At 41.8% G+C, this 25,440-nt stretch overlaps 1 protein-coding gene across 1 annotated transcript; it reads left to right on the top strand.

Annotated features, from left to right (window-relative positions):
* The first annotated feature begins 1,624 nt into the window (after positions 1 to 1,624).
* On the top strand, positions 1,625 to 15,680 carry jakmip2 (janus kinase and microtubule interacting protein 2). The gene is made up of 24 exons (XM_026371778.1): positions 1,625 to 1,750; positions 7,060 to 7,291; positions 8,321 to 8,575; positions 8,671 to 8,913; positions 9,044 to 9,253; positions 9,561 to 9,659; positions 9,756 to 9,902; positions 10,004 to 10,144; positions 10,286 to 10,342; positions 10,538 to 10,660; positions 10,755 to 10,883; positions 11,180 to 11,263; positions 11,554 to 11,616; positions 11,714 to 11,812; positions 12,300 to 12,401; positions 12,518 to 12,571; positions 12,674 to 12,739; positions 12,830 to 12,898; positions 12,980 to 13,057; positions 13,282 to 13,332; positions 13,807 to 13,959; positions 14,112 to 14,177; positions 14,479 to 14,555; positions 15,554 to 15,680. The coding sequence occupies exons 2-23, from the start codon at positions 7,163 to 7,165 to the stop codon at positions 14,527 to 14,529; spliced, it is 2,469 nt and encodes an 822-aa protein (XP_026227563.1). The 5' UTR covers positions 1,625 to 1,750; positions 7,060 to 7,162; the 3' UTR covers positions 14,530 to 14,555; positions 15,554 to 15,680.
* Positions 15,681 to 25,440: the final 9,760 nt, after the last annotated feature.

The raw sequence follows: 25,440 nt of genomic DNA, 5'->3' as shown, positions 1-25,440 counted from the left end.
AACTAGAATGAACCCAAAGAGACACATTTTATAGATCCAAAGGTTTGAGTGCACGCTCACTGATACCAAATATTAATAGTTATTCTCAATCTCAGGTGCAAAGTTTGTTCATTATTTAATTTACGATGCAAAGTTTTTAAAGAGAATATTATTTTCTAAATATCATAATAAAAGAAAAAAGCAAACTGAGTAAAAAATCTTTTTTATAAATATTGAACCAAGTTGTAGACTTTGCACTGAACTAAACTGGTCTTTAATCAATAGTTAATTCTACTTTCAAGTTGGTTATTTTAAAGAAAAACACCAAATGATTCATATTAAACTGTCAATGTTCTGTTCACATCTTCATTTTAGGCTTAAAATCACTCTAATATTCTTTCATTTAATTCTTTCTTTGAATCCAAAGTGTCTTAAATGGTAAAAATACATTTCCAAATCATGTCCAGATCATTTTTTTATTTATAGAGTTTTTAAATTATTACACTGTTCTTACATTGGATGCTCTTTTTACAAGATGGCAAACGAGTAAATGAATAAACGGTGTTGTTTATAAAAAGGTTTCGTGTCTTCATTCACTCTTTTACTTCATCAGCAGCTCGTGAAGAGACAGTGTGAAGTCATTCAGCACACACTTAGTGTTAACATGATCAATCCTCACGTCCACGCTGCTCTTTAGGAACATAAGTGTACGAGAGCCCATGTGTCCGGTTTCCTCAGGCCCAGGAAGCGGTGGTCTTAAAGAACTGGAGCTGGACTTTCAACCTGTGGATGAAGGGAAACACATCGATGGGGTCTGTCCAGAGTTAGGATCCGTGTGATGTGTCTGAAGTGAAGAGAGACGCCGCTTGTCAACCAGAATAAACAGCACATGTGACTTCACAGCAGAAATATTGTTTATTCAAATGATGTTTATTATTATTTATTATTATAACAACTAGTGACCAACATACTTCTACTTTGAGCTGCTCAGTTTCAGGTTTATTTAGTTTTGGTGGTTTTTAACATGAAAACCACATCAGAGCTTCGTCTGCTTCAGATATTTCTGATTGTGGCTCCAACATAAACACATTAGTCATCCGTATATTCTTTTACCATTTATTATAGCTTTAATACATTTCTATTTAAAATCTATTTAATTTATTTATTTTCTTTTGAACCCAACTCCAATGATTGGAGGGTAAGAAAATACGCACAATTCTCAAACTGACCTCCAGGTGGCGCCTTATCTTACTCAATTCACTGGAGCTCACTGCAAAACAACATAATTCAATAACAAACTGTGTTCATCAGACCAGTAGAACCAGTTCAGGCTGTGGATCCACTAAATTCTGTCTCTACATGAGTCCATTTAATCCAGTTTGTGTTTTATATCTATTTGTTTTTTAATGTGTTCATAAATTACATAATGTTTCAAACAGCATCTTTCTGACCTTTAACATGAAACGATGCGTTTAAATGTTTCTAGCTGCAGCTAATGAGGGTTTCCTGTTTACTGGGACTGGAGCTGGTCTGTACTGGGACTGGACTCTGCTGGTGGACTGCGGCGCTACTGGAAACCAGTGAGCTCATTCTGGCTGCACGGGGATGAGGGCGGGGCTCCCAGCATCATCACCACCGGCCATCACTTCTTCATTGTACGGAGCTGCTGCTGCTGCTGATGCTGAGATCGTAGAGAAGGGGGCGATTTACCATCTGGGAGAAGGAGGATGCTGCGGCCACGATTTCACACACGATGAGAATCGATTATTAGGTAAGAAGAGAAGCTGATTGTTGGTGCTGATGTGTAAAACCGTGTGAACTGGGAGTTACTGGGAGCATCGGGCCTGTCGGTTTGACTCAGGCTCAGCAGCTCAGATGCTGAACGACAAACATGGACTCGTTTGGATTTTGCCTCCGATCCGAACACGTTAAGCAACAAGATCCATCTGTGTGTGAGTGTGAGTGTGTGTGTGTGTGTGTGTGTGTGTGTGTGTGCATGGCATCTTAACACCAGACGAGCCTCATTCTGTCGAGCAGCGCCGGTTTAGCCTGCATGTCGGAAGTGGGGGAGCTTGGCCTACATCAGCCAGCCCTTCAGAGACGACGGGGATCGAGCCTGTGTCCTCTGTGGGAGTTTTCAGGGCCGCGTCACACTCGACGGATGCTGCTGAACATCTTTTTACATGTGTGCTGTGCAGTGTGAGCATTTCTCTGATTGAGAGGTCATCACGATTCACTGGCAGTGCTGCTGAAAGGATGCTGCAGTGATGCTGCTGGTCCACAGTGAGCCGACGGGGCCTCCGGGTGTCACACTGGCTGATTTAACACACATCACCCCTGCTGGGAACTTATTAGGACAGTGACTGACCACAAGTTAATGGTTTATAGATTTAATTTCAGTGGAAAGAGTCGATAGTACAGCTGCTGATGGACCTGATAGAATAACTGGAATAATACTTAGAAATCAGATGAACATGCTGCTGAATCCCATTCAAACATGAATCATTACGTTGAATTTAAAACTCTCTGTTAGAGAAGGTTGGACGTGTTCACTGTGAATATCTACAAGAACAAGACATGAACAGTGAAGCTCAGTACAGGCACCGACCAGAACATCCCTGTAGTCGTGTTCACTCATTCACAACATGTGTTTTCATGCATGCAGCAGATGTGAACTTTGTTTTTGATGCACTTTCCTTCACTGTTTCCAGAATTAGCAGAGCTCTGGTGAGACCCCTGGTTTTGTTTTGACCTCATGCAGATGGATTAAGGGTCATTTTAAGTATATAACTCAATCCAAAACCAGCGGCTGGAGTCCAAACGATGTGATGACACTTGAACCAGCTTACGTCACAGACACATCTCAGACTGATTTAAACGTAAGTTGCTCATCGGGGCAGCGCTGGCATCAGCCCAGGTAACTTTTGCTGACTCGATTGCATAACCTGGATAAGGCACAGAGACCACAACAGAAGGACAGTTGAGCAGTTAAGAGCACATGGACACACAATTAGATTTATACGTTATTCTTTGTGCACTCAGATGCTCACACACACACCTCATCTGTGATGTGAGCTGCTCACATCTTGCTGGGCACCTCCACACAGTCCATGTGAGCTGATGCTAACTCCTGGGTAGTGAGTGACAGATGGCAGATCCTGATTTAGAAAACATTGGCTTCAGGTTGAAAGATTTTTTTTGGAAAGGAAAAACAAACAGAGCTAAATCAGTTTCTTGCTCGTGGGCAGGAAGGAAGACGCCCACTTCTGTTTAATCTCAGCTCATTCATGTTTCCATATTAATATAAAATAACCATTTGCCTGATATCGATGCAGATTGCAGTGTTGCAGAGCATCCTGTAGCTGCAGAGTGCAGTGTCCAAATCTTTAGAAAGAGATAAGTATGTCCACAAAGGCCATCACTCATCACTCATTTGGATTTTTACTTACTGCAGCACCATCAGACTAAAGCCTACAGCAGCAGCAGCACAGCTCTTGTTCCTGTTCCTGTCTGGTAAATCCACATTTGATGTCTGAGGAGTCAAAAGTGGGTCATGGTGCCAGTGTGCTTCATGTTGTAGTATTTAATGCAGAAGCTCCCACTGATAAACCAACTCAGTCAGTAAACACTGTGAAATTGGGCCATGCAGCTCACTGGAGTCTGTTTTATGTCGTTCCTTGTTCGTCTAGTTTCTCTTTATATCTGCTCTGAGCACACATGAGCATTTCTCTTACCACCGTTCACACATTCAGCTCTCATGTCATAGTTTTAATGCTTTGAGTCCAGGCAGACCGTGGCTGTTAAAACCTCACTAATCAATAGTTTCTTATAGAAGCGATGAATCAAATGGCTGTAATGTGAAACCTGCTGCCGCAGTCGACGTCCCCTGGAGTTATCACCTGGATCGGCACCTCACACACCTCTCTCTTTCATGTTGACTGTGTGATTCAGTCTCACCACTTTAATCCAGCTGCAGGTTGCTTTAAAGGAGCAGCGGTGCAGGTGGCAACCGTTCAAATCCAGCATTTAAAAAGGCCGTGTGATGATGGAGGCTTGACTTTCCTGCTGGTTCTTAGCTTAGATGGATGCTGTAAATAGCTTTGGCAACATCTAGTTCTTAAAACCCTTCCTGGCATGACAGTAGCAGCATTTTCATTACCTCGTGTCCGTCCCCGAGGTTTCTTGGGAGTCCATGTAAAATGGTTCTCGGTTATGTCAGATGGTGCCATTTGTTGTTGAAGAGGCCGGTCGTGCACAGTAGCTGTTCAGTGTCTTGCAGTCTGTTCTGAGAGCTGCCAGGATGTGAACGTTGTTTTCTAAGGTACTCGTGTTATAACGTGTTTCTTCTGTTTCAGTATAGTTTCCTATTTTTTAACTTGCTCAAACATTTTGACTTTGGAGAGACGCTGCATGTGGTGGTTGGTGAGAGACATTCTCAGCTTATTCTCTCGTCTTCTGTAAGTTTTAAGTTGGATTGGGATTTCCTCACTTTTATCAGTCTGTGTTTATTTGCTTAATTATTTCTTACTTCTAAACTTTAAAGATGATCATGGCTTACAAAGTCAAATATTCAGTCGGAGTTTGATTGCTAAAATAGTTGTTTGACCTTTGGTTAAGCTGTCTGTTAAGTTGAGTGCTGATAGGTATTTTCCTCACAGGTCCTGTTGTTAACTATTCCTGTTTTCATCTCAGTGACGTACTCGTATTACGCAGTATTTATATATTTCAAATGGAGCTGGACAGTGAAGCCTGCATCCTGTGCATGTCCCTGTGTTCTCCCATAATGCCTGTGTGTGGATGTGTTCTCCATTTGAGCACTTAGAGGATTGTTTCCCAGTCAGAAAATGGAATATGACAGTAATCAGATTGACAAATTCATATCTCGTCTCGCCCTGCAGAACAGTATCTGGCTACTGTGGGTGGTTTGTAGGTTAATGCAGTATTAGTAGTCGTGGTGAGTTGTGCTTTACTTTCCATGATGGTGGATAAAGATGAATATAGATGAATAATTAGTGAGTCATCATCACTACCACTTGACTGTTTTTAACTAGCTCTTGTGCTCGTTGTTGTTTCGCTTGGTGCATCAGAGACAACAATGAAAAACAATAACAAGAAAAATGTAATGCACCGAATTCTATAAAAGCACTTTGTTAGAACTGAGACTTTATTTTCTGCTCCAGCTTTTAATCTGATTTGATCTTTTGTTGAACGTTTGCTTTATTGTAATTTATTATTTTTCTGTTTTTGTGTGTTTTTATTACTCTTCTTCTTTCACTCGGCTCTGATGCTGTTACTAAGATAACTTTGTTGATTCTTAACTAGATTTATGTCTTTATTAGTGTTTAGCACTGTTTCTGTGTAGGGGGGGTTCTGCTCATGTCTGTGTGGGTTCTCCAGGTACTCTACCTGCTACCTCCCACTGTCTAAACACATGCAGTTAGTTAATTGGTCAACTGGTTAATTGGTGACTCTAAATTGATCGAGGATGGATAGATTGATTTTGGAAACTGTTTTAATTTGAAAAGTAAAGTACAAACTTATTGTATTTCTTCAACATCCTCTGATAAACTATTCAAACATAATTTCTTCATTAGAATTTATTTATTTTAAAGAGGTAAAAAGTCCAATAACTAACTACTGATAGATTATAGATTAGTGTTAGCCTGTTACAGTACATCACCAAGTTTGTACATGACGTTGTTACTGATCCAGTGGTTTTCATCAGTGTTTCTTTGGACATCCTCCATCCTCGATACTTAAAAAGAGCAGCAGCACAATTAAAAAGACTCGTAACACTGCAGAGTTCATGTGGACTGAATGTGACGACAGCTTCATCGCTAATCTGCGGCTCAAAATCTTTTAAGCAATGTTATGTCATCCCTCCTCGGATTATAACAGACACCATCCAGCTCCTCCTGAATCACAGTGGTGATGCATGATGGCGTGCACATTCATATGCACGTGCACTTTTGTGGACAGCTGATCACAAACGCACTGCAAGGGAATCCAACAGCATAGTTCAGACACAGAAAGCAGAAGTTTCGAAAACCCTGTAGACTGTAATATGAGATCAGCATGAGAGCAATACTTATTTTTATCTCATCTGATATAAATATTACAACATTTTAAAAATGAAATCTGATGAAATCTGGTGAAATCTGGTGAAATATATGCTACAAGTGGCTAAATAAAGCATCTGAAATGATGTGTTACCTAATTAGTGAATTGAATCAATTGACTGATGCTAATCACAGCATCGTCTGTCATAACATACAAAAAGGAGTGATGCAAATGCAACATGCTCAGTCTTACTGTGATTAAGAAGTAACATCACATGTAATCATGGTACTGATTGAAGAACACAGGTTGTTAATTTCCCAAATTCTAGGAAAGAACGATGCAGTTTGGCAGGTTTGGAGACGTTTGGTGTTCAGACAGCAGTAAGATTAGAACGGATGAAATCATTATATAATTCTCCAGTAGCTGGTTAGAATTTAAAAACATCCTGAGCATCCTTTTTATTTATTTGTTGGAAACATTATTATTTATGGATTATTCTCTATACCATATATTGCATTGAGGTTTTGAATTTGATTTTCTACAGTGCACAAGAAGATAAATTGTACTTTAGTAAAAGAAAAGCAAGTACTGCATGTACAGTAGGGACTACTTTATTTTGTGTAGGTAGAAAGAAAGACGCAGAACAGTTGACTGTCGTCTTCTCCTCTGACCAGGAGATAACATGTATGCACACATCCCTGATGAACCTGTGTTTCTCTGCTAGCATTGCATTATGTTGTGTGTTTGAGTATTCTGGGCAGGACTCTAAACATGTCGGCCTGTGGCACTCAGCAGGTTATTGGCTTTCAGTTGACCCCAAACAGTGCACCAAGAAAAGGCAAATCGTAGGGCAGGAAGGATTACCACTGACTCTGCAAACCCAGACAACCATCTGTCCCAAAAACACTCATCTGTTGTGTTATTCAGCTGCAATGTGAAAAGTAAAAGATACAAGAACATGCATCATAAGTCTAAACAATGTCACCTCTGCAGTTATGTTTATCTTTGTGTCTCCTCCAGGAGAATGAGGAAGAAGAGGACCTGGAAACCGTGGAAGCACCTTGGAAAGTTACTGTGAAGTCTCAATGAAAGCATTAGAAGAGCCTCTCTAGTATTTGACTCAATGGCCAAGAAAGGGCGTGCGAAGGGCGAGAAGCCCGAAGCGCTCATCTCTGCCCTGCAGGCAGCTAATGAGGATCTCAGGTCCAAGCTGACGGACATTCAGATCGAGCTACACCAAGAAAAATGCAAGGTAGTGTGCACCAACAAAGAAACAGAAAATATAACAACATTAACACTGTCAGTGTGTAACTTTGTAGATTTGAACTGTAAAGTTATTACAGTTAAAACGTTACAGCGTCCTTTGGGCTTTAGCAGCTGCACACATAGCAGAAAAACCAAAGAGGTCATAATTCATCTCCTCTTGCATATTTAATATTAGGTTTATTGCAGTGTAATTTCACCAGACGCCATGGTAAATGTCAGGTAAAAGGCTTCTGATACAGAACAGCGTGTTTACCTTGTGATACATGTCCTAAACTGTGAGGACAGTGAAGTGGATGCTGCACCTCACAGTGAGACTTCCAACTTACACGTGCTCACACAAATATGACATTCGTGCTGTAATTCATGCTAAGCGAGGAGGAAATGAGGGTTATCTCAATTATGACTTTTCCACCCTGGGTTTTGTCTCTCAGGCCACATGCAGGCTGTTAACCTGTATTACGCTGGATTCAAATGTTCAGACACTGTACTTGCTGACTTGTGTTCTTCAAACTGCAAGTCAGGACTGTTGAGGGTTAAAAAAAACACATTTCATCATCTCCCAATCAAATGTCTGGCAGATTTCTGGTACACTGTACTACACCTTGCTTATATGATTACTCAAAGTTCATACCAACATGGATGTGGTGGTGCCGAAGAAAGAAAGTTCATATATAACATATATAGGCTGACTAATTTGAAATGGGTTACGGGGAAATTTCAGTTCATATCCAGGAAAACAACTTGACAAAGTCTGAAGTACATTTTATCTCTCTCAGACTTGACGTGATGAGAGTGAACACATCGTTATACATATGATGAAGTCTGCAAGGGCTCAGGCTGCACGTCTGGAGGGATGAATGCCAATCAGTTTAGTTATTTACTAGATCAATTACAGTAATATGAAGGAAGATAAGAATAAAGTAAGATGGAAGACAGTGACTCACAGCTGCCTGGAGTACAGTAGTTGGAATGTCAGATGGCATTTGACATTTAATTTTTTATCTTCCTCTCAAAGGTGAGCAAGCTAGAGCGCGACAAGGTGCAGGAAGTGAAGCGGGTGCGGGAGCAGGAGCAACACCGTTACACTGCCATGTTAACGGAGCAGCGGGCCAAGTGGCACGAGGAAAAGCAAAAGGAGCTCCAGGCTCTCAGGGAAAACCTGACAAGGCAGCATGAGCAGGAACTGGCCCGGCACGCCAAAATCAAAGACCAGGAGAACCAGAGACTTAAAACTGCACTGAGCGCCATACGAGACGGCAGCGGAGAGAAGGTGGGTTGAGAAAAGGTGAAGATGGTGTAGTGAAAAGTGTAAAACAGGACAGTTCTTCTTAAATAGTCGTCCTCTGTCTCTCCGTGCTTCCCCAGGTGCGCACAGCACTGACCCTGGAGGCCAAGGAGGAGGCGCGTCGCTTCTTTGACCAGGAGAGAGTAAAGCTCCTGCAGGAGATCGCTGAGCTGAAAGCTGCTAAGAAACACACCGACGAGGCTCTGAGCAACATGATCCAGGCCGACAAGATGAAGGCTGGCGATCTGCGGGTGGAGCACCAGCAGCACCAGGAGCAGATCTCCAAGATCAAGTGGGACTGTGAGAGGGACATCCGCAGACTGGTACACAGCCACACTCACTGAATACTAAATACCTAATGTTAACATGGTTTTAAGTTAAGTACCAGTGGGGTAGAGGTGGGGAGAGTGGATGGTTTAGGTTTCTTCACTGCTCCTTTCTCCCTCACTACAGGTGGATGAGATCAAAACTAAAGACCGCACCATCTTCGCTCTGGAGAAGGAACTCGAGTCGACAGCAGGGTTTTTACAGAAGCTGCAGCTTCAAAAGGACGCGCTGGATGAACAGCTGTTCCTAGTCAAGGAGGCTGAGTGCGGCCTGGGAAGCCCGAAAAGAGAGATTCCAGGCAGAGCTGGAGATGGAGCAGAGCACTGTGGCAGCCCGGTAAGAAGAGAGGAAGAGATTCACAGAACAAAAAGAGAAAATCGTCGTATTGATTTAAGAGCCTCTTCTTCTGCCTCTTCAAACCTGCTTTTTCCTCTTTGCTTTAGCCCTTGATTACTACTTCGTAGCTTTGCAGCCTGTATGCCAAGATTGTTTTTTATAAATGTTGATGATGATCCCATGAGGAACTTATCAGAACCAGCTCACAGATATTATTATTGATGTTAGTTTAGACTTAATCTAAAGGGTTTTTTTCTTAATAGCTGCTGTAGAGAAGTGACACTTGATTGTTTTTTGTTTGTTTCAGGATCTGAGGAGGAACCAGAGGCGCATTGCTGAACTCAATTCAACTATTCGCAAGTTGGAAGACCGCAACTCGCTGCTGGCCGATGAGAGGAATGAACTGGTAGAATCATAATCATTTAAATAAAATTCAACACATCCCACGATTCCTTTCTTCTGCTGCGTCATTTTAAATCTACACACCTTGTCTTCCCACCAGCTGAAGCGAGTTCGAGAGGCGGAAAAGCAGTGCAAGCCCCTGCTGGACAAGAACAAGCTGATGAATAAGAGGAATGATGATCTGACCCAGACCATCCAGAAGCTGGAGGAGAAGCTGAAGAGCCTGGCCAAGGAGAACCTGGAGATGGTCGGCACAAAGTCACATTACCATCATATGTGTATTTAGTAAGACGGTTGATGGTTGAAGATGGATGATGTCTGTTTTATCTCCCCCTGTTGTGTCTGCAGAAGGAGAAGATCAGCTCCCATCCTCCGCTGAAGAAGCTCAAATCTTTGAACGACCTGGACCAAGCCCATGATGACCAGGAAATAGCTTTTCTCAAGCTCCAAGTCCTGGAGCAACAAAACATAATCGATGAACTGACAAGGGTAAAGTTTGATCAACATGCACGAGTGAAGAAAAGGATTTTTTAGAGAAATTCAAATCTCTGAAGCATGAAATGAGTGAAGTGTGCATCACTGAACTGTAAACTGAATATAATGATTATTTTGTGTTTCTGTTTCTTCCAGGACAGAGAAAAACTACTAAGAAAGAAAAGACATAAAAGAAGTTCGAGGCCAATAAAGGTAGAAACTGTTGACTTTGTTTTTAGTTACTGACTAAGGTCATGGGTCAGTGGGAGGAAGTAAAACGGGAAATTACTGAATACGACATTGTAAAAGACAAAAATGAAAAGCTTGAAAATCCAAGATCAAGGACAAGTCTGACCAAATCAACAGTGACTGTTCGATATGTGAATCTTTCCTCTTTCCTCTCTGCAGAGGCACATCGTAGTAGACACCTTCTTTGGGTATGATGAAGAGTCGATGGACTCAGAGACATCCTCGGTGGCTTCGTTCCGGATGGACAGAACTCCTGCTACTCCTGATGAAGACTTGGATGAGGTAGGTATAATTGTGCTTACATTTGCATTTACATCAATATTTTAGCCTCATGCCGTCGTAGCATTTAAGCACTAACCCGTGTTTGTCAAACGAGGGTTTGGCCAATGAGGAGTCAGAGCTGCGTTTCCGTCAGCTGACCAGGGAGTATCAGGCCTTACAGCGAGCCTACGCCCTGCTGCAGGAACAGAAAGGAGGAATACTTGATGCTGAAATGGAAGCCAAGGTACGTACTGTAGCTGCATCCAGCAGTCACTGGATGCTTGAATCAATACAACTGTCTGAACGTCTGAGTAATGATCAACACTTTACAAATCATCCTTTATAAGCGTATTTTCATACAGCTTCAGTGCATTACTTCATTTTATACTGAGCTGTGAGTGCTTTCAAATCACTGTGACTGAACAGATTCATTATATTATTATTATTCATATGTGTCTCGTTCGACTGATACTTCCCATGGTGGCCTCCTGCAGCACCAGTACAGACCTTTACTTACATCTAGTAACTAATCTGTTTCAGGCTCATGAGCAGCTCCAAGCAGACGTTCTCAGGTATAAAGCCAAAATAGAGGACCTGGAGAAAGAACTGACCATGAAAGGACAGGTAGGACACGCAAACACACTAATGCATCTAATGCTATGGAACATATTCTGTATGTCCAGCAAGTTCTCAGTCGATAAATTTCCACTGCTGGAAGATATAATGGGATTTATTTTGTACATGCACATATGATATCAGAGTGTCAATTACATTTTCATTTGACCAGTAAATGGATCACTTACAACAATCATTAACTTGTCTCCTCATCTGTATCTTAGAGTTTCTGCTGTTTTCTCGTTGCTCTATGATCTTTAAATAGTTTAGATTTAAAGTCTGGACTGTTTCTCTCTCAGGACTCCAAATGGGTGGAGGAGAAGCAGCTCTTCTTACGGAGGAATCAGGAGCTGTTGGAGAAGGTTCGACTTGAGTGAAAGCCTGTTTTACACAGATCAAAGTGATCATCCAGAGAATTTGATTAGTCACAAATAGATTCTGATTGATTGTTGTGTCCAGGTGGAAAAGGTCGAGTCAGAGAACAGTCGGCTGCAGCAGGAGCTGCAAGACTCCAAAGACCAGAATGAACTGTTGGAGTTCAGGATACTGGAGCTAGAGGTGAGAGTTTACCACCAACATCTGTCACTGTAACGTGATAACGTGAGTCCACAACACCTGTATCTTTATCACCTATACCAGATCTTGTCTAAAATAAATTGAATTCTGTATCTAATTACATTAATTTCTTCTCTGTTAAATTTGCACATCAACTTAGTGACTCAGTGACAGAGACAGGCAGCCCACCAGCCTGTCAGTCAGGCTGATAAGCAGCTGACAGCAGTCTTTGTGTTGTGGATGTGCTGTAGAGCAGATACTAACACAATGTAGTAATTGTTCAAATAAAAATGTAGAAATGAACTCATAGTGGGAATCGTAGCTTTCAGGTGGCAGCAGCAGCTGTTTGTCTGGGATATTGGTTGTCAGCAATTTCGTGGTTAATCAAAGTCAAACACTGTTATTCAGGTCTACTTCAGAACCGAGGGCCTCATGATGAGAGTTCTAGTTTCATGTGCTTTGTACAATGACATGTGCATTCCTGTTGTAGGAGCGTGAGAGGAAGTCCCCTCCATTCAACCACCTGCGGATGCATCCTTTCTCTGAGGGAGTCAGCGCACTGCAGATCTACTGTATGAAGGAAGGTGTCAAGGTGCAGTATGAACGTTTATTCTTTTCCAGTTCACAGATCCCACAGTTACAGGTCACACAGCTTGTGTGTCTTCTGCAAACATCAATATATTTATTATATATGTGTTTTCTCCACAGGACGTGTGCATCCCAGATCTCATTAAACTTCTAGATATCCTCGGAGACAACGGGGTAATGATAATTGTTATTATTATTATTTACACACATCACATCTTCATATTGTGCTAAAACAGGCACATTATTAATTAATAAAGTTTTTTGTCTTTTTTCTAGAACTTAAGAAATGAGGAGCAGGTGGCCATTATTCAGGCCAGCACGGTTTTGTCACTAGCAGAAAAGGTAAAGTGAAAATCTTAGTAACACAAAACAACAACACACTGACTCGTTTGTGCTGCTCTGACTTGTGCTTTGCTGTTTGTTGCCCTCTAGTGGATTCAGCAGATTGAAGGCACGGAGGCAGCGCTGCACCAAAAGATGATGGACCTGGAGATAGAGATGGTGAGTCACAACAACACAGGCAGCTGTGTTTTAACATAGTTTATATTTAACCGTTGTTTCTGACCCGCCTGTTCTGTGCAGGAGATGTTCTGTAAACAGAAGGGGTATCTAGAAGAGGAGCTGGACTACAGAAAACAGGCCCTGGACCAGGCCTACATGGTAGGTGTGCATGTCTGTGTGTTTCTGTGCAGTGCACATGTTGTATCACACTGTGGAGCTAAAGATCCGTTCAGAGTGACACAGCTGGGGACAGTGTAGTTTAAGGATTTATCCAACTCATTCATCTAATTAATCTAATTTATCTTAACTATTTAGCCACAGGGTTGATAATTAGTGTATTTGTGGGTTATGGTGAGTTTAAAGTTTATTTCTTCTGTCTGCAGCAAATCCAGGAGTTGGAGGCAACGTTGTACAACGCTCTGCAGCAGGACAAGGTTTGTTTTTATTTACATATTTATTTACATACATTTTATACATCAGCCTCTTGTAGAATTCCAGCAATTACATGTATGTAATCTGAAATACTGAAATACTTTCTTCTTTGTTTTGTTTTGTTCATATAAATCCCAGTAATCAGGAACATCTGCACTATCTCGATGAAGACTACATGACCAGTTCATGAGTTTTATTGTAGGATTTTTAACAATGAATGTTTTGACTATGGAGGATTTAAAATTACAAACAGAATTAAACACAGAGGCTTTTAGGAACCATAAGATTCATAGAAGGCTGCTGCAGCCTCAGCTAAACTAAAAAGTGTGTGTGCAGAGCTAAAGAGCAGAGATGAGATGAGATTAGATCAACTTCATTAACTCCTGAAGGGAAATTCATGTAGTCTCACTAGAAAGATAGTGAAAGCAGTAAGTGACCGTCTGCTACTTTGCTTGACGCCCGTCTCCGTCCTCCAGGTCATAAAGTACGGTGAACCTCTGAACGAGCTTCAGAGGGACGAGCTGCGGACGGCGGTGGAGAAACTGAGGCGGCAGATGCTGAGGAAGAGCCGAGAGTACGACTGCCAGATCCTCCAGGAGAGGATGGAGCTGCTGCACCAGGCGCACCAGGTAGGTACCAGTGGAAGACAAGATGACAGACGTTAGCTTTGTAAAGTCTGTATGTATGTATATGAACCTCCCCGTCAGACGCTGTCAATGTTAGATTTTGCTTAGTCGGCCTCAGAAACACACCACACCTTTTTCTGTGTGAATATTTGCAGAGAATCCGTGACCTCGAAGACAAGACAGAAATCCAGAGGAGGCAGATTAAAGACCTGGAAGAGAAGGTAGGCCGCGTTCGATGTTGTCTGTAAATAAATACATGCATAGTTTCACTAAAATGCTGAGTTGATGAGATTTTTTCTTTGAGGCCGTCACAATCACTTCTCCCTAAAATCTGTAGAATCACTGTTGACTTGAATTTTGAGTGTTTAGAATAAACAGGAAATAGAAAAACGATCTCCTCACAGTACAGTGAACGTCTGTTTCTGCTCCTACTAACATGTGTCGAGTTCTCCTCTAACTCTCTCACTTCCTTTGTCCCTTTCTCTTCTTCTTCTTCTTCTTCATCTTTCTTTCTTTCTCCAGTTTTTGTTCCTATTCCTCTTCTTTTCTCTTGCCTTTATCCTTTGGCCTTGAAGTCTTTGGCGTGTCCTGTAGCAGAGGTGAGTTCTCCTTTGGGCTTTGAGTACAAAGTTCAGACCACCACCGTCCTCTTCTCTTCTGGACCTCGGTCAAATACTTTCCTGTAAAAGCAGAATCTGTGCAGCTGCCAAAGTGCAAAACTGGAAATGCTCAGGCTAGATTTCCTGAATTGGCCGTGACATGTGCTCGGCCAGCACACATTTCTGTAGCACTGTTAAAACTTCCTGATGTGGGATTCTGACCTTAAGGACGAATTATTATTATTATTCTTTATAGAATGTAGTAAAAATAAAAGTATTTCACATGTGTACTAACTGAAGGTTAAAATCGAGCTGTAGATGCTGCTGTGCTCTGACAATCAGACGATCTTGTACATTATGTGTCTGATTCCTCTCAGTCTTCTCCTTCCTTCACCACTGGGTGGCTCAGTGCTTTTCAGAAGCAGCAGTGATTTGACCCGGGTCTGCTCCGTCTCCGTCCTGCACGTCGACTTAGACATATTTAACCTTCTGTTAATGTTTGTGTGCATGTCATTTTTATTTCAGTGCTGTCACCATTTTTACCTCTGTTGTCCTTTTTTAAAACCGTGTTTTTAACAATAACTAAATCTTTTTAAACTCAGGTCCTATCATCAAACTGCAGATGCAGAAACACATTAACATTCATGTTTCTGGCCACATGAAATCCAGTATTCACTCGTCTTTTAGTTCTGTTTATCTGAAGCTTTAGCTGCTGAATATTCTGCTTTGTTCCTCAGTTAGTCGCTAATTCTGTCTGTCTGTTGTTTGGAGCTGAGCGGCAGTAAACAGTGTCCGTCAGAGCTTTTTAAGTGAAAACAACTTCAGCTGGAAATGATGGTGATGACAGAGTGAAGGAGTCCAGTCTTCTGTGGAGACAATAGCAAAAATTAGATCAAACTATTAAACCCTTGTTTGCTCATTGTAACTTCATTCAAATACCGTTAAATACCGTTAAATACCAAGTATTAAATATACTTCGCTCTCTGTCTGTCTCTCAGGTGGTGTGTCAGCATGGAGATCTTGTTTGTGACTGCAGTGTTATTTATTTTCTGGACAAGCGAGGAACAATGTGTGTGGCAGTGGCTGCCAGCGTCCTTAAATCAGCGACTGCTCCTAATAGAAGGTGGATGTGTCCGTTGTGTTGGCCGTGGACATTCACACGTCACGTTTTATTCTTCTGTTTTGTTTTTTAAGGGGGGGTCGGGTTCTAAGGATGCTACCCAGGGTGATTTTTAAAGCAGTGTTGGTCTATAAACAGTAGGTACAGTCTACAGATACGCATGCACACACACACACACACACACACACACACACACACACACACATGCTTTGACAAATCCAAACCAAAGCCTGGGAAATGTTCTCTCTGCCATGCAGGGTAATAATAGACCATTCACCACCATTTAGCCACAGCCCCAGTATAAACAGTGAGAGAAGCTCGTAGACAACGACGCAAACAAACCACCAAGACCACAGCTTCTCTTCTGTTCCTTTACTTTCCAAACCTGAAAGGACGAATTCAACCTCTCGGTGAATAGAAACGCGCCAACTCAGGGCCCAAGAGTGCAGAGGCCGTTTAAACAGTACTGGTCTCAGGTCAGATATAAACAGGAACACTCAGGACGTGGTCTCACCGGCTGACCTGCCCTCACTGCTCCCAGGATGGTGCTCACACAGACTGCTTGGACTCTCCAGAGTTTCTACCTGAAAAAGGAGAAGCTGGTGTGTACAGACACTGAAAGGGGGACACAGGACACTCAGGTTGACCCGTCTCCATCAGACACGAACCAGATTTGAAACAGAAAGACAAAGATCACAGCTGCAGTCTCTCCGTCTGGATCTCCAGAGAAAAACCCAAGGATTGTCAAACTGCTTTTTAATTTTTATCAAACGCCAGCAGACTGTAAGAGCTTTACCCTCTGGTTGTTGTCTCCTCTTTTCTTTTTTACAGCTCCCACCACTCAGATACTGTGTCCCAGGATTTCCACTGAGAAAACCTCCCTATTCTGTACTGTAATATATACATCTGTTGATATGTATATTTGTCTGAATGATTTCACGTAGTCCCCCTTTATTTCTGTGAATAGTTGCACTTTTCGTTCAGTCTCTGAAGCAGCTTGAACAGTTTGTAAATGACTTTAAAGGGGGTATAAATCGCTCCGTGTTATTGTGGTGACGGCTGCAGAGATTAACTTTATTTCCTTGAAAGTTTCTAAGAGAAAAATCAGTGGAATATGAATGTGGAATAACATATTATTTGTCTCCCCTTTTCTTTTACCGCCTTCTGTCACATACAATATACTGGATTTATTTTACTGCTGTCTAATGTGTTGCTCCAGTTGACCAGCAGGGGGTGCTGGTTTCCCCTCAGCAACCTTGAGTTCATCCTTTAAAGTCGAACTTGTAAATATTTTCAGACTACTTTGCTAAATATCTTTATCTCTGGTTGGATGGTTGGTTTAAGTTCAGATCAGCTCACAAAAGATAAATTCATCAGCTGAATTTCACAAATCCAGAACAGAACCATTATTTCACCCGTCTCTCTGTCAGCTGGTTGTCTCTCCGCCCCTGTTTTTTACTAACTAAAACCTCTTTATATTACTAACAGCTCTCTTTTACTAAACCCCATTTCGCTCTCCACTTTCCCAGAATGAAACAGGAGAAAGTGAATGTAACATCACACCTGCTCCACTTCTCTCCGCTCCAGCTAACTCTGCACAGTCCCTGCAATATTAACAAGTGGGCTGTGCACGTTCCCTGTGTACCTGAGCTAGTGTATCTGCCATCGAACCCCCTCGTCTGGCTCCGTTCACAGGTTTAAGGTAGCCTCTCTCTGGCATCTCATCACTACGACCAACTCCATTCACTTTAACTTACCAAGGGGAATGACTGAGACTATTTTTGTGCAAACTCAGCTAACAAGCAGTTGCCTTAAATGCAATTCCCCCTTTGTTCCACGTCTATGTTTGTTTTTAATAATTATTTTTTCAGGCGGTTGATGTTATCATGTAATGTAGATCTATTTATTTCCACACAGAGTTTTTTCTATCTAATTTGACCTGTCTGTCTTCCAATGAGAATTTAACCCTCCCCTCCTCCTTTCGTCTAAATTATACAATAAACTCAAAAATGGAAGTAATGCTGTTGAAAAATAAATAAAACAGAAAATAATGGCCTTTGACCTTGAAGGTAAATTGTTTTCTTTTCACACCGGTGTTACAGGCAGACGTGTTAAACCTTTGTGTTGAAGGTGAGCATCCAAACGTTCTCTGTCCTCCTGATCTCAGTCATTCTCAACACATCTGTACACATGCAAAGAAGAAAACACCTTCACCGATGGGACCAATTAGAAAATAACACTGAAATCTGCTGCAAATACACAAAACACAACCAAAAACAGGAAAACTGAAATGTTCCCAGGGACCTGAACGTGAAACGTGAGTTTGTTGTGAACAAATCTTCATTTATTTATTAGATGATTATAGAGTTTAATAATCTATGTCTATCACATAGTAACTGGAGCTGTAAAGTCAGTGGACTGGAATAAAATAGATTTCTTTTTGAACTGTAGTGGAGTTAAAGTACAAATACAGTCTAAACATATGATTTTGTGTGTTTGCTCCTTGAAACATTTCCATTGTGTTATTTGCAGCTTGTTTGTGTTTTTTCTAAATGCACTTTGGTGAAGATGTTATTTTCCTGAAGCTGCAGCTCTTTATTTACTCTTTATTTATTATTCTGCAACTTAACTAACTCAAAAATAAACAAAAGAATTTTAAGATTCTGTTTAAAATAGTAATTCTTTATAATAATGAGTTAGTATTGTCTGTTTGTTGTTCATCTGATTAATGTCTCAGTTTATTACATTTTGCTGGATTAACCAGCGTTTCGTCTCATCATAAGGTCCATTTAGTAATTTAGCAGCTGTTCAGGAGCTACTAATTGGACCTGGATTGTTACTTTTGCAAATGTTTGCAGAGCAGCTGCTAAATGGAAGAAGATCCTTCCACTGAAATCTCTAGAATAGATACTAAATACTTGTAAATACTTAGATTAGCAGAGATGTTTTTGTCTTTTTATTATTTGTGTTTGATCAATGACTCTCCCGTACTGTCTGTCGTTAATCTCGGCTAATGGAGTTCTGTGGTGCTCAGGTCAGGAAGAGGGAAATAGGCTTTGAGCTGTGACTGGTATTGGAAATCACACGTGCTCTGCACATGTTTCTTTCATAATCAATGCACAGAAATGACCACGGCTGTGCTGCTAAAGATCAGCAGTGTTTTTCCTGTATGTCACTAATATATTTTAAAACTTTATGCAGCTCATACAGGTTTTAAAAGCTGTGGTAGATTCATAAAACCTTCCTACACCGAAGCAGTGAGTGCTTCAGTTGTCTCACAAGCTTGTTAAGCAGCAGGCTTTTCCACATTTTTTAACTGTGCAGGACACAGTGGAGAGTCAGTCCAGGACAACAGTCTGTCTTTTCACTTGAGTTGTGACTGTCGCTGCCAATCCGGACGAGAACTGGGGTCGGGCCAGGTTTTGTGCTGTAGATCAGCTCTGCCAAAGGACATCTGCCATTAAAGTATTTCTATCTGTCCTTTCACCACTCTCGCAGAGGTCACTCCCAGAGGTCAAACACAGCCTTATCTGGAGCCAATTTAAATAGAAGAAAGAAATTTTATGAAAACGGACACGGTGAAGAGTTAGTTCATCATTTTCTGCAGTCTACATGAAAAGCTGCACACAGTGTGTCTCACTTTATGAGCACAGAGTCCTTAATGACAAATCTGTCTGTGCTAATTGAAGCAGCTTCCTGTGCAGAAAACACAGCTAAAGTACACCCCCTGAGAAAAGCAGTTCAAACGTCATATTTTAATCATGAGTCATATGAAAACCCCGGTGCCACTGTGTGTTAGAGAGCCGGCCTCACTGTAAGGGATCCGTCTGACGGTACATCCTCGGAGGCTCTTTAACCTTATTTCAACAGCAGCTGGTCAGCAGCCAAAGCATCGCAGGCGGATGCAGCTGCCTGCTCTGTTGCTTAGCTATTTAACAACACTGGCCTCATGACTCATGCTCTATTAAACATGTGAGACGGCAACTGGCTTGTTTGTTTTCATCTAATAATGTTACAGCAGTGAAGTAAAGTTGGAGCACACACAAAGTGCGTGTTGTCTCATTTCATCCAGTGGTTTGAGTAAAGGTGTCAGACTGACTCTTTATCGTTCACCATCTGAATTAACTCCTGTTGACTTGCCTGTGGAACACTGGCCCACTTACCCACTTCTTCGAAGGTATCACTTGCTTGTGCCGAATCTGTCAAGACTATTGGGCGTAAATCTGCCAAACTCTGTCCTATCTGCTGTCGTTCCGTCGCGCCTCAGTGAGCGAGCGCTTCAGCCAGCGGCAACATGAGAGCTATTGTCTTATGAGGGGCCTTCATTTGACTGGCCAACCTACCTACATCCATTTTTAATATGGTGATGAGGGATTGTCTACTGCTTTGTTGCTGTCATTGCTTTAAAAGCCTCAGTAACTCAGAGCAATCAAACAAACCTTTGTGCCGCAGCATTGTGCATGTCATCAAATGCTGCAGTGCCAGTTTTAATTCCATCATGTGGTGTATTTTATTTGAATACACCAGGAAGTTCATGTTGTCAGATGGTTTACTTAGTTGAGCTCAAATGCAACAAACAACTGTAGCAACACACTCTTTTATGGTTTGCAGTGATCATGACATTGCAGACTCTGAAATCCAGACAGTGCGAGCTGATGGCTCCACTGCCTCTCAGCCAGCTTCCTCTGTCCCGACCACAGTAAAACTGGGTACAGTTTAAAACAAACACGCCTCACGAGCCTCTCAGCATTGTCCTTGTTCTCTCACATAACATTTAATTCTTTTCAGGACATCTGAACTGGTTGGTGTCAGCGCGTAAACCCACAACCCGAAGCATGGGTGAAGCTCTGCAGCATGCTGTCAGCTGTCTCTTGTTTCGCTCTGTACAGTAACATGCTGGAGGAAAAGGAGACAGGACCGAAGCCACAAAGCACAAAAACTCAATAAACACCACAGAGATGTAGGAGAGTTTAGCAGCATCCTGGCATCTCCACAAACCTTGAAGCTTTAATCACATTCATGTGAGCAGAAAGCTGCCAGCGGAGCCACAGGAGCTGCAACTGTGGTATTCAACGAGGAATGTGTGGAAACAGAGCTGCTTTTCATATTTTACTTCATATGCTGTAGAGCTCGATCATATGCACAGAAACACACCGAGCACAGGTAGGACCAGAAAAATGACACGTTCAGATCAACCAAAGGGAAAATATATATGTATACTGTATATTTAGCTTATAGTGTAGATTATAGTGTTGGGGAGTCTCTCATTTTCAGTTTTATTTATTTAATTCTTCATGTTAGCATGCTGTAAATTTGTCACCCACTATATCAGTCTGCAGGAATTGGGTTGGGAAATATGTGACACTGGCCCCATGAAGTGGCCCTCCGCCCTGAGAGGCTTCGTCGAGGTGATGACAACCTGTTAGATGAGACTTGAACAAGTGCCCTGTTTGACTTCACTGTAGTTCCAGTGTGGGACTTCCTCTCTGATCCCGTCTCACGCAGACTTTAAATTTGATTCCATGTTCCTACTGTCATCCTCATCTCTATCAGGGTTCATGGTCTCAAACTGTGTCTGAAGGAACACGTTAGATGAAGACTACTTTGACCCCGGTCTCACTGGTAAAACATGCTGATGTGCTCCTGTTATATAATTACAGTTCTGTTTACTGAATGATGTTGTTGACTCGTGTTTCCCTTTGTCGCCCTCTCGACTCAGCAGATCTCTGCTGCCTGAAAGCTGCTTGTCTGCTGTGCTGCCGACAGCATCGCGTCTGATTTGTGCTGGCGTAAGTAATCACCCCAGGGTGCCGCTGTTGAAGACCCAGACAGACACTGGAGGGTGACAACAGTTTTATCCTCTATGCTTTTCAGTATAAGTGTTTGAGCCCAGCCAGGAGGTTGGAGCTAAAAGTGCAGATGTAGATATCAAACATCCTGGGAAGTGCAGAAAGGACGGCAACAAACTCCTTTCACATACTTTCACAGTTTCATATCAACACAACTGCTAAACTTTGATGCCTTAAAGGGTGAATACAGTATTTTGGACAACAGAAAAGAGAAATAGATGTTAGAAAGTCAGAGACTAATAATTCATTTCACCTGCATGTTTTCAAACAGCTGAACTGTTGTTTGGTGAATTTATGTTAATATTTTGTGATCTTTATACAAATGAGGCCAAATAGCCACAAAAGTACAAATAAAATGACAACAAACAAAGATTGAAATGATCAGTCTTTTGGTTCCTTTTTGTTTAAGAGGGGTCCTGCAACAAATCAGGAGTTTGATCCAGTATCAAGTTTCATTTCAACTACACATTTAAAACAGACGCTGCTGCAGCGATGAGTGTGGTTTTCTAATCAAACCCATCATCTGGAACATTTCTGCTACCTTTGCATCATGCACCACTCCGGTGCCACCTCTGGCTTTAACTCAACTCCTGCCTGCCTCTGGTTTCTTCTCAGCACGACGCGCACACGCACGCACACACACGCACAGGCAGGCACATCACTCCAGCAGCAGTTCCACCGTCTTCTCCGGTCACTTGTGCGCGGCTCCATCATGGCAGAGCGCAGGGGAAAGTGGGACCAGGCAGAGGACGACCTGCCGGTCTACCTCGCCCGACCCGGCACGGCGGACCAGGTGCCTCGGCAGAAACACGGCGGCTTGTTCTGCAGCGTCGAGGGCGCATTTGAGAGGAAAACCATAGACTTTGATGCTCTCAGCGTCGGACAGAGGGGCAAACGAGAGTCCGGCCAGGAAGCCAGGAGCCCGCAGAGTGACAGGAGATCTCCGGATGTGCAGAGTCCCTCAGCTGGGACTGAGTCGACTCAGGTGGAGATTAAAACCAGCGGCGGCAAAGAAGTGTTGCAGAACCTGGGAGATGAAAAGGTAAAAAGACTGGGCAGTAAGTTTTACCTGAGGGACAGCAGACTGCTGCTGCATGTGTGAATGACAGGGGGGGGGGTCCACAGGGTGTCAGTCTTCTCTCTCTAATGGCACCTTCTGTTTTTATAAGTGTTGTGAAATGAACTGTGGTGTAAATATGATTCAGAGTCTGAGTCATTCCCCTGTTAGATGTGTCACTGTGCCTCAGCATTAAACTGTATGACATAAGTGATTATGAGCATCAACCTTCCACGTTGAAGAATGGATGCAGCACTTGACTGTATGTGATGCACACAACACAAAGATGAACTCTTGAATTAATATTAAACATGTTGATCTACTGGAGATCTGAGGTGTTGGTCCATTAATCGTTGACTTACTGGAACCCTAAGACAGGACAGACTGAGAGAAGATGACAACTCCATTTGTATTTTGAGTCAGATTTTTATTTTTCATTTTTCCATCTACCAGTTGCTCAGTGTGAGTTGTTCCCTCCTGCAGAAGAACTTCAATCAGACTTGTGTAGGTGCACGACTTTTTTAATGGCGCTATAGTTTAACTAGATTAACAGTTAATTAAAACAGTTAAAGTGCAGGAATATAGAGTTAGTAGTGATGTAATGTTCTCAAGTGGTGTTTTATTAATGATTAATTAGTAAATTCTGTTTTTTAAAAACAAAATATTTTAACTTATAACACTATATCATGTAGACCTACTTACTAATATAATCTAACAGAGCTTAGAGAAGAGTTATTTACCTGGTTTAGGTTTTTAATCTGTTTTAAAATAAACTTACTTTACTGGAGGCAGCACATAGTGGGATAGTGACTGTATTGAATTTGTCAGATGCTGTCATGAATGAAGTTATTATTATAATGGTTGTGTCTGTTTTCAAGGACTTTCAAAGTTTGCAGGATGAGATTTTAGACAAAGTGAGATTTGAACTTAGTGAATAAATATTTACGAATATGAAGCACGAAGAGTTTTCCAGGAAATAAGATGGTGTTTGGAAGAAGAATCTATTGTGTGTTGTGTTTTACTGTTGTTATCAGTGAAGCAGCATTCACAGAAAATATTTTCTACATCATATACATCGTGTTCTTCTTCTTACGTCACACTGCGATCACTCTCTGTGCTTAAAAAGTGATGAATCATCTCTCGTCGCTCTTTCTGGCTTTGACACAGACGTACACTCACAATTTTGGCTCAGAGGGGAAAGAGGCCATTAGACAAAGTGAGCATGATTACTAGTTGGTCTCTGCAGGATCACGTTATGACACAACCACACAGACGTATTCATCTAAAGTTTGAATGGAGAAAATATATACTTAGACAGTATGAAATCAGATCACTGCTTTAGTGTGTGTTGCCTTAGAGAATATCCACGTTATATATTTAAAGAGGGAGTTAGTGAAGTTCAGTCTTTGTGTTTGCATGTTCTTTAAGTTAGAAACATCTTCTTCTTTTCATTTCTTTGAAAAGCATCATTTCCTGTTTGGGAATCCAGCTGAGAAACAACCAGTCAAAAGTTTTTATCACTTTAATTTAGTTTTTTACACAAGCGACTTTTGTCAAGTGTGGAAACATCGACTTAGACTCGAGGTTGATCTGACGGAGCCTGGTGGTCAAAGGTCTGTCCTCATGTTGTCGATGCAGCATCCCAGGAACATCTGGACAGAATTTCACTACATCTGGCACCAGCGTCCACCGGTGGACGGAAACAACCACGAGGTCGTGTTAACAAAAACGTGAATATCTAAATGATCTGCTGTGACCAAGTCTTATTATGTAGGTAAAACAAAAGAAGAATAGTGACATACGTAACGTGAGACCCCACAACTAGAGTGAGGAAACATTAATATTTCTAATGCATCCTTTCTCTTTGGTTCAATGCTTTGTTCTTATCATTTATGCCTCAGTGATTCCTGTGACGTTATTGATTCTCTGTCAGACAGTTTGGGATCGAGCGGCTTCTCTTCCCCTGACAAACATGTCTGTATTTATCTGTATTTGAAGTTCACATCTTCCTGGTAAAACATTTAATTTCTCCCTCCTGCACTGCACATGGCTTCAACACACTTTACTATCACTCTACATTATGGTATACAGGTTTTTCCTAGTGTGGCACTTTCCCCTCGTGTGGCCTGATACTGAACTGCAGTATTGCAGCTCCTGAGGGAACAGATGATTCAGCAGAAGTCAACAGACAGAGAGTTAGGCTGTGTGTGTGTGTGTGTGTGTGTGTGTGTGTGTGTGTGTGTGTGTGTGTGTGTGTGTACGTTTGTTTTTTGCTTTGATAGAAACTGTTTAAGGGGAATCAGACAGACAGAGACAGGACGCGTCTGCTCTTCGTACAGCTAGTTCTAGTTCATTCAGGGGACGATGAATGATGAGTTTGACAGTCCAGCGTCTCTTTAACGACGTCAGTTCATCAGTTCAACTTAGATTTCAGTTCATCCAGAGTGTATTTTGACTTTTTAATGCTGTAATCATATTAAACAAAAAGGATCATAATTATAGATGTGCCTGGTTTCCTCCTGTCTGGGGAGCTGATTAGTGCAATCGACTGCTGGAATAAAGTGGATAATGGGGAGTGGTCAGCCTGATGGTTTGGTTGGGACCTCCTTCTCTTTGTTGTCCTGCTGGGAGGAGCATTTTACTGACTGAACACTGGCTGCAGAAATTATTGTGTTACAGATTCAATTTTAAATTCACAAAGGTTCTATTTATGCAGTCTGGACTCAGTAACCTGTAATGTTAATTTGAATTTTACTAATGACTTAGACCAGTGTCTGTAGCTCTCCATTTTGTAGTTATGTGCATAACCTACCTCTTTCATGCTGTTTCTTAATCCTTCTGTAGCTGACAATTAACATA

This window comes from Anabas testudineus, chromosome 14, assembly GCF_900324465.2.
Source record: "Anabas testudineus chromosome 14, fAnaTes1.2, whole genome shotgun sequence".
In the NCBI taxonomy this organism is placed as follows: domain Eukaryota; kingdom Metazoa; phylum Chordata; class Actinopteri; order Anabantiformes; family Anabantidae; genus Anabas; species Anabas testudineus.
This window is presented reverse-complemented; position numbering and strand designations above follow the sequence as displayed.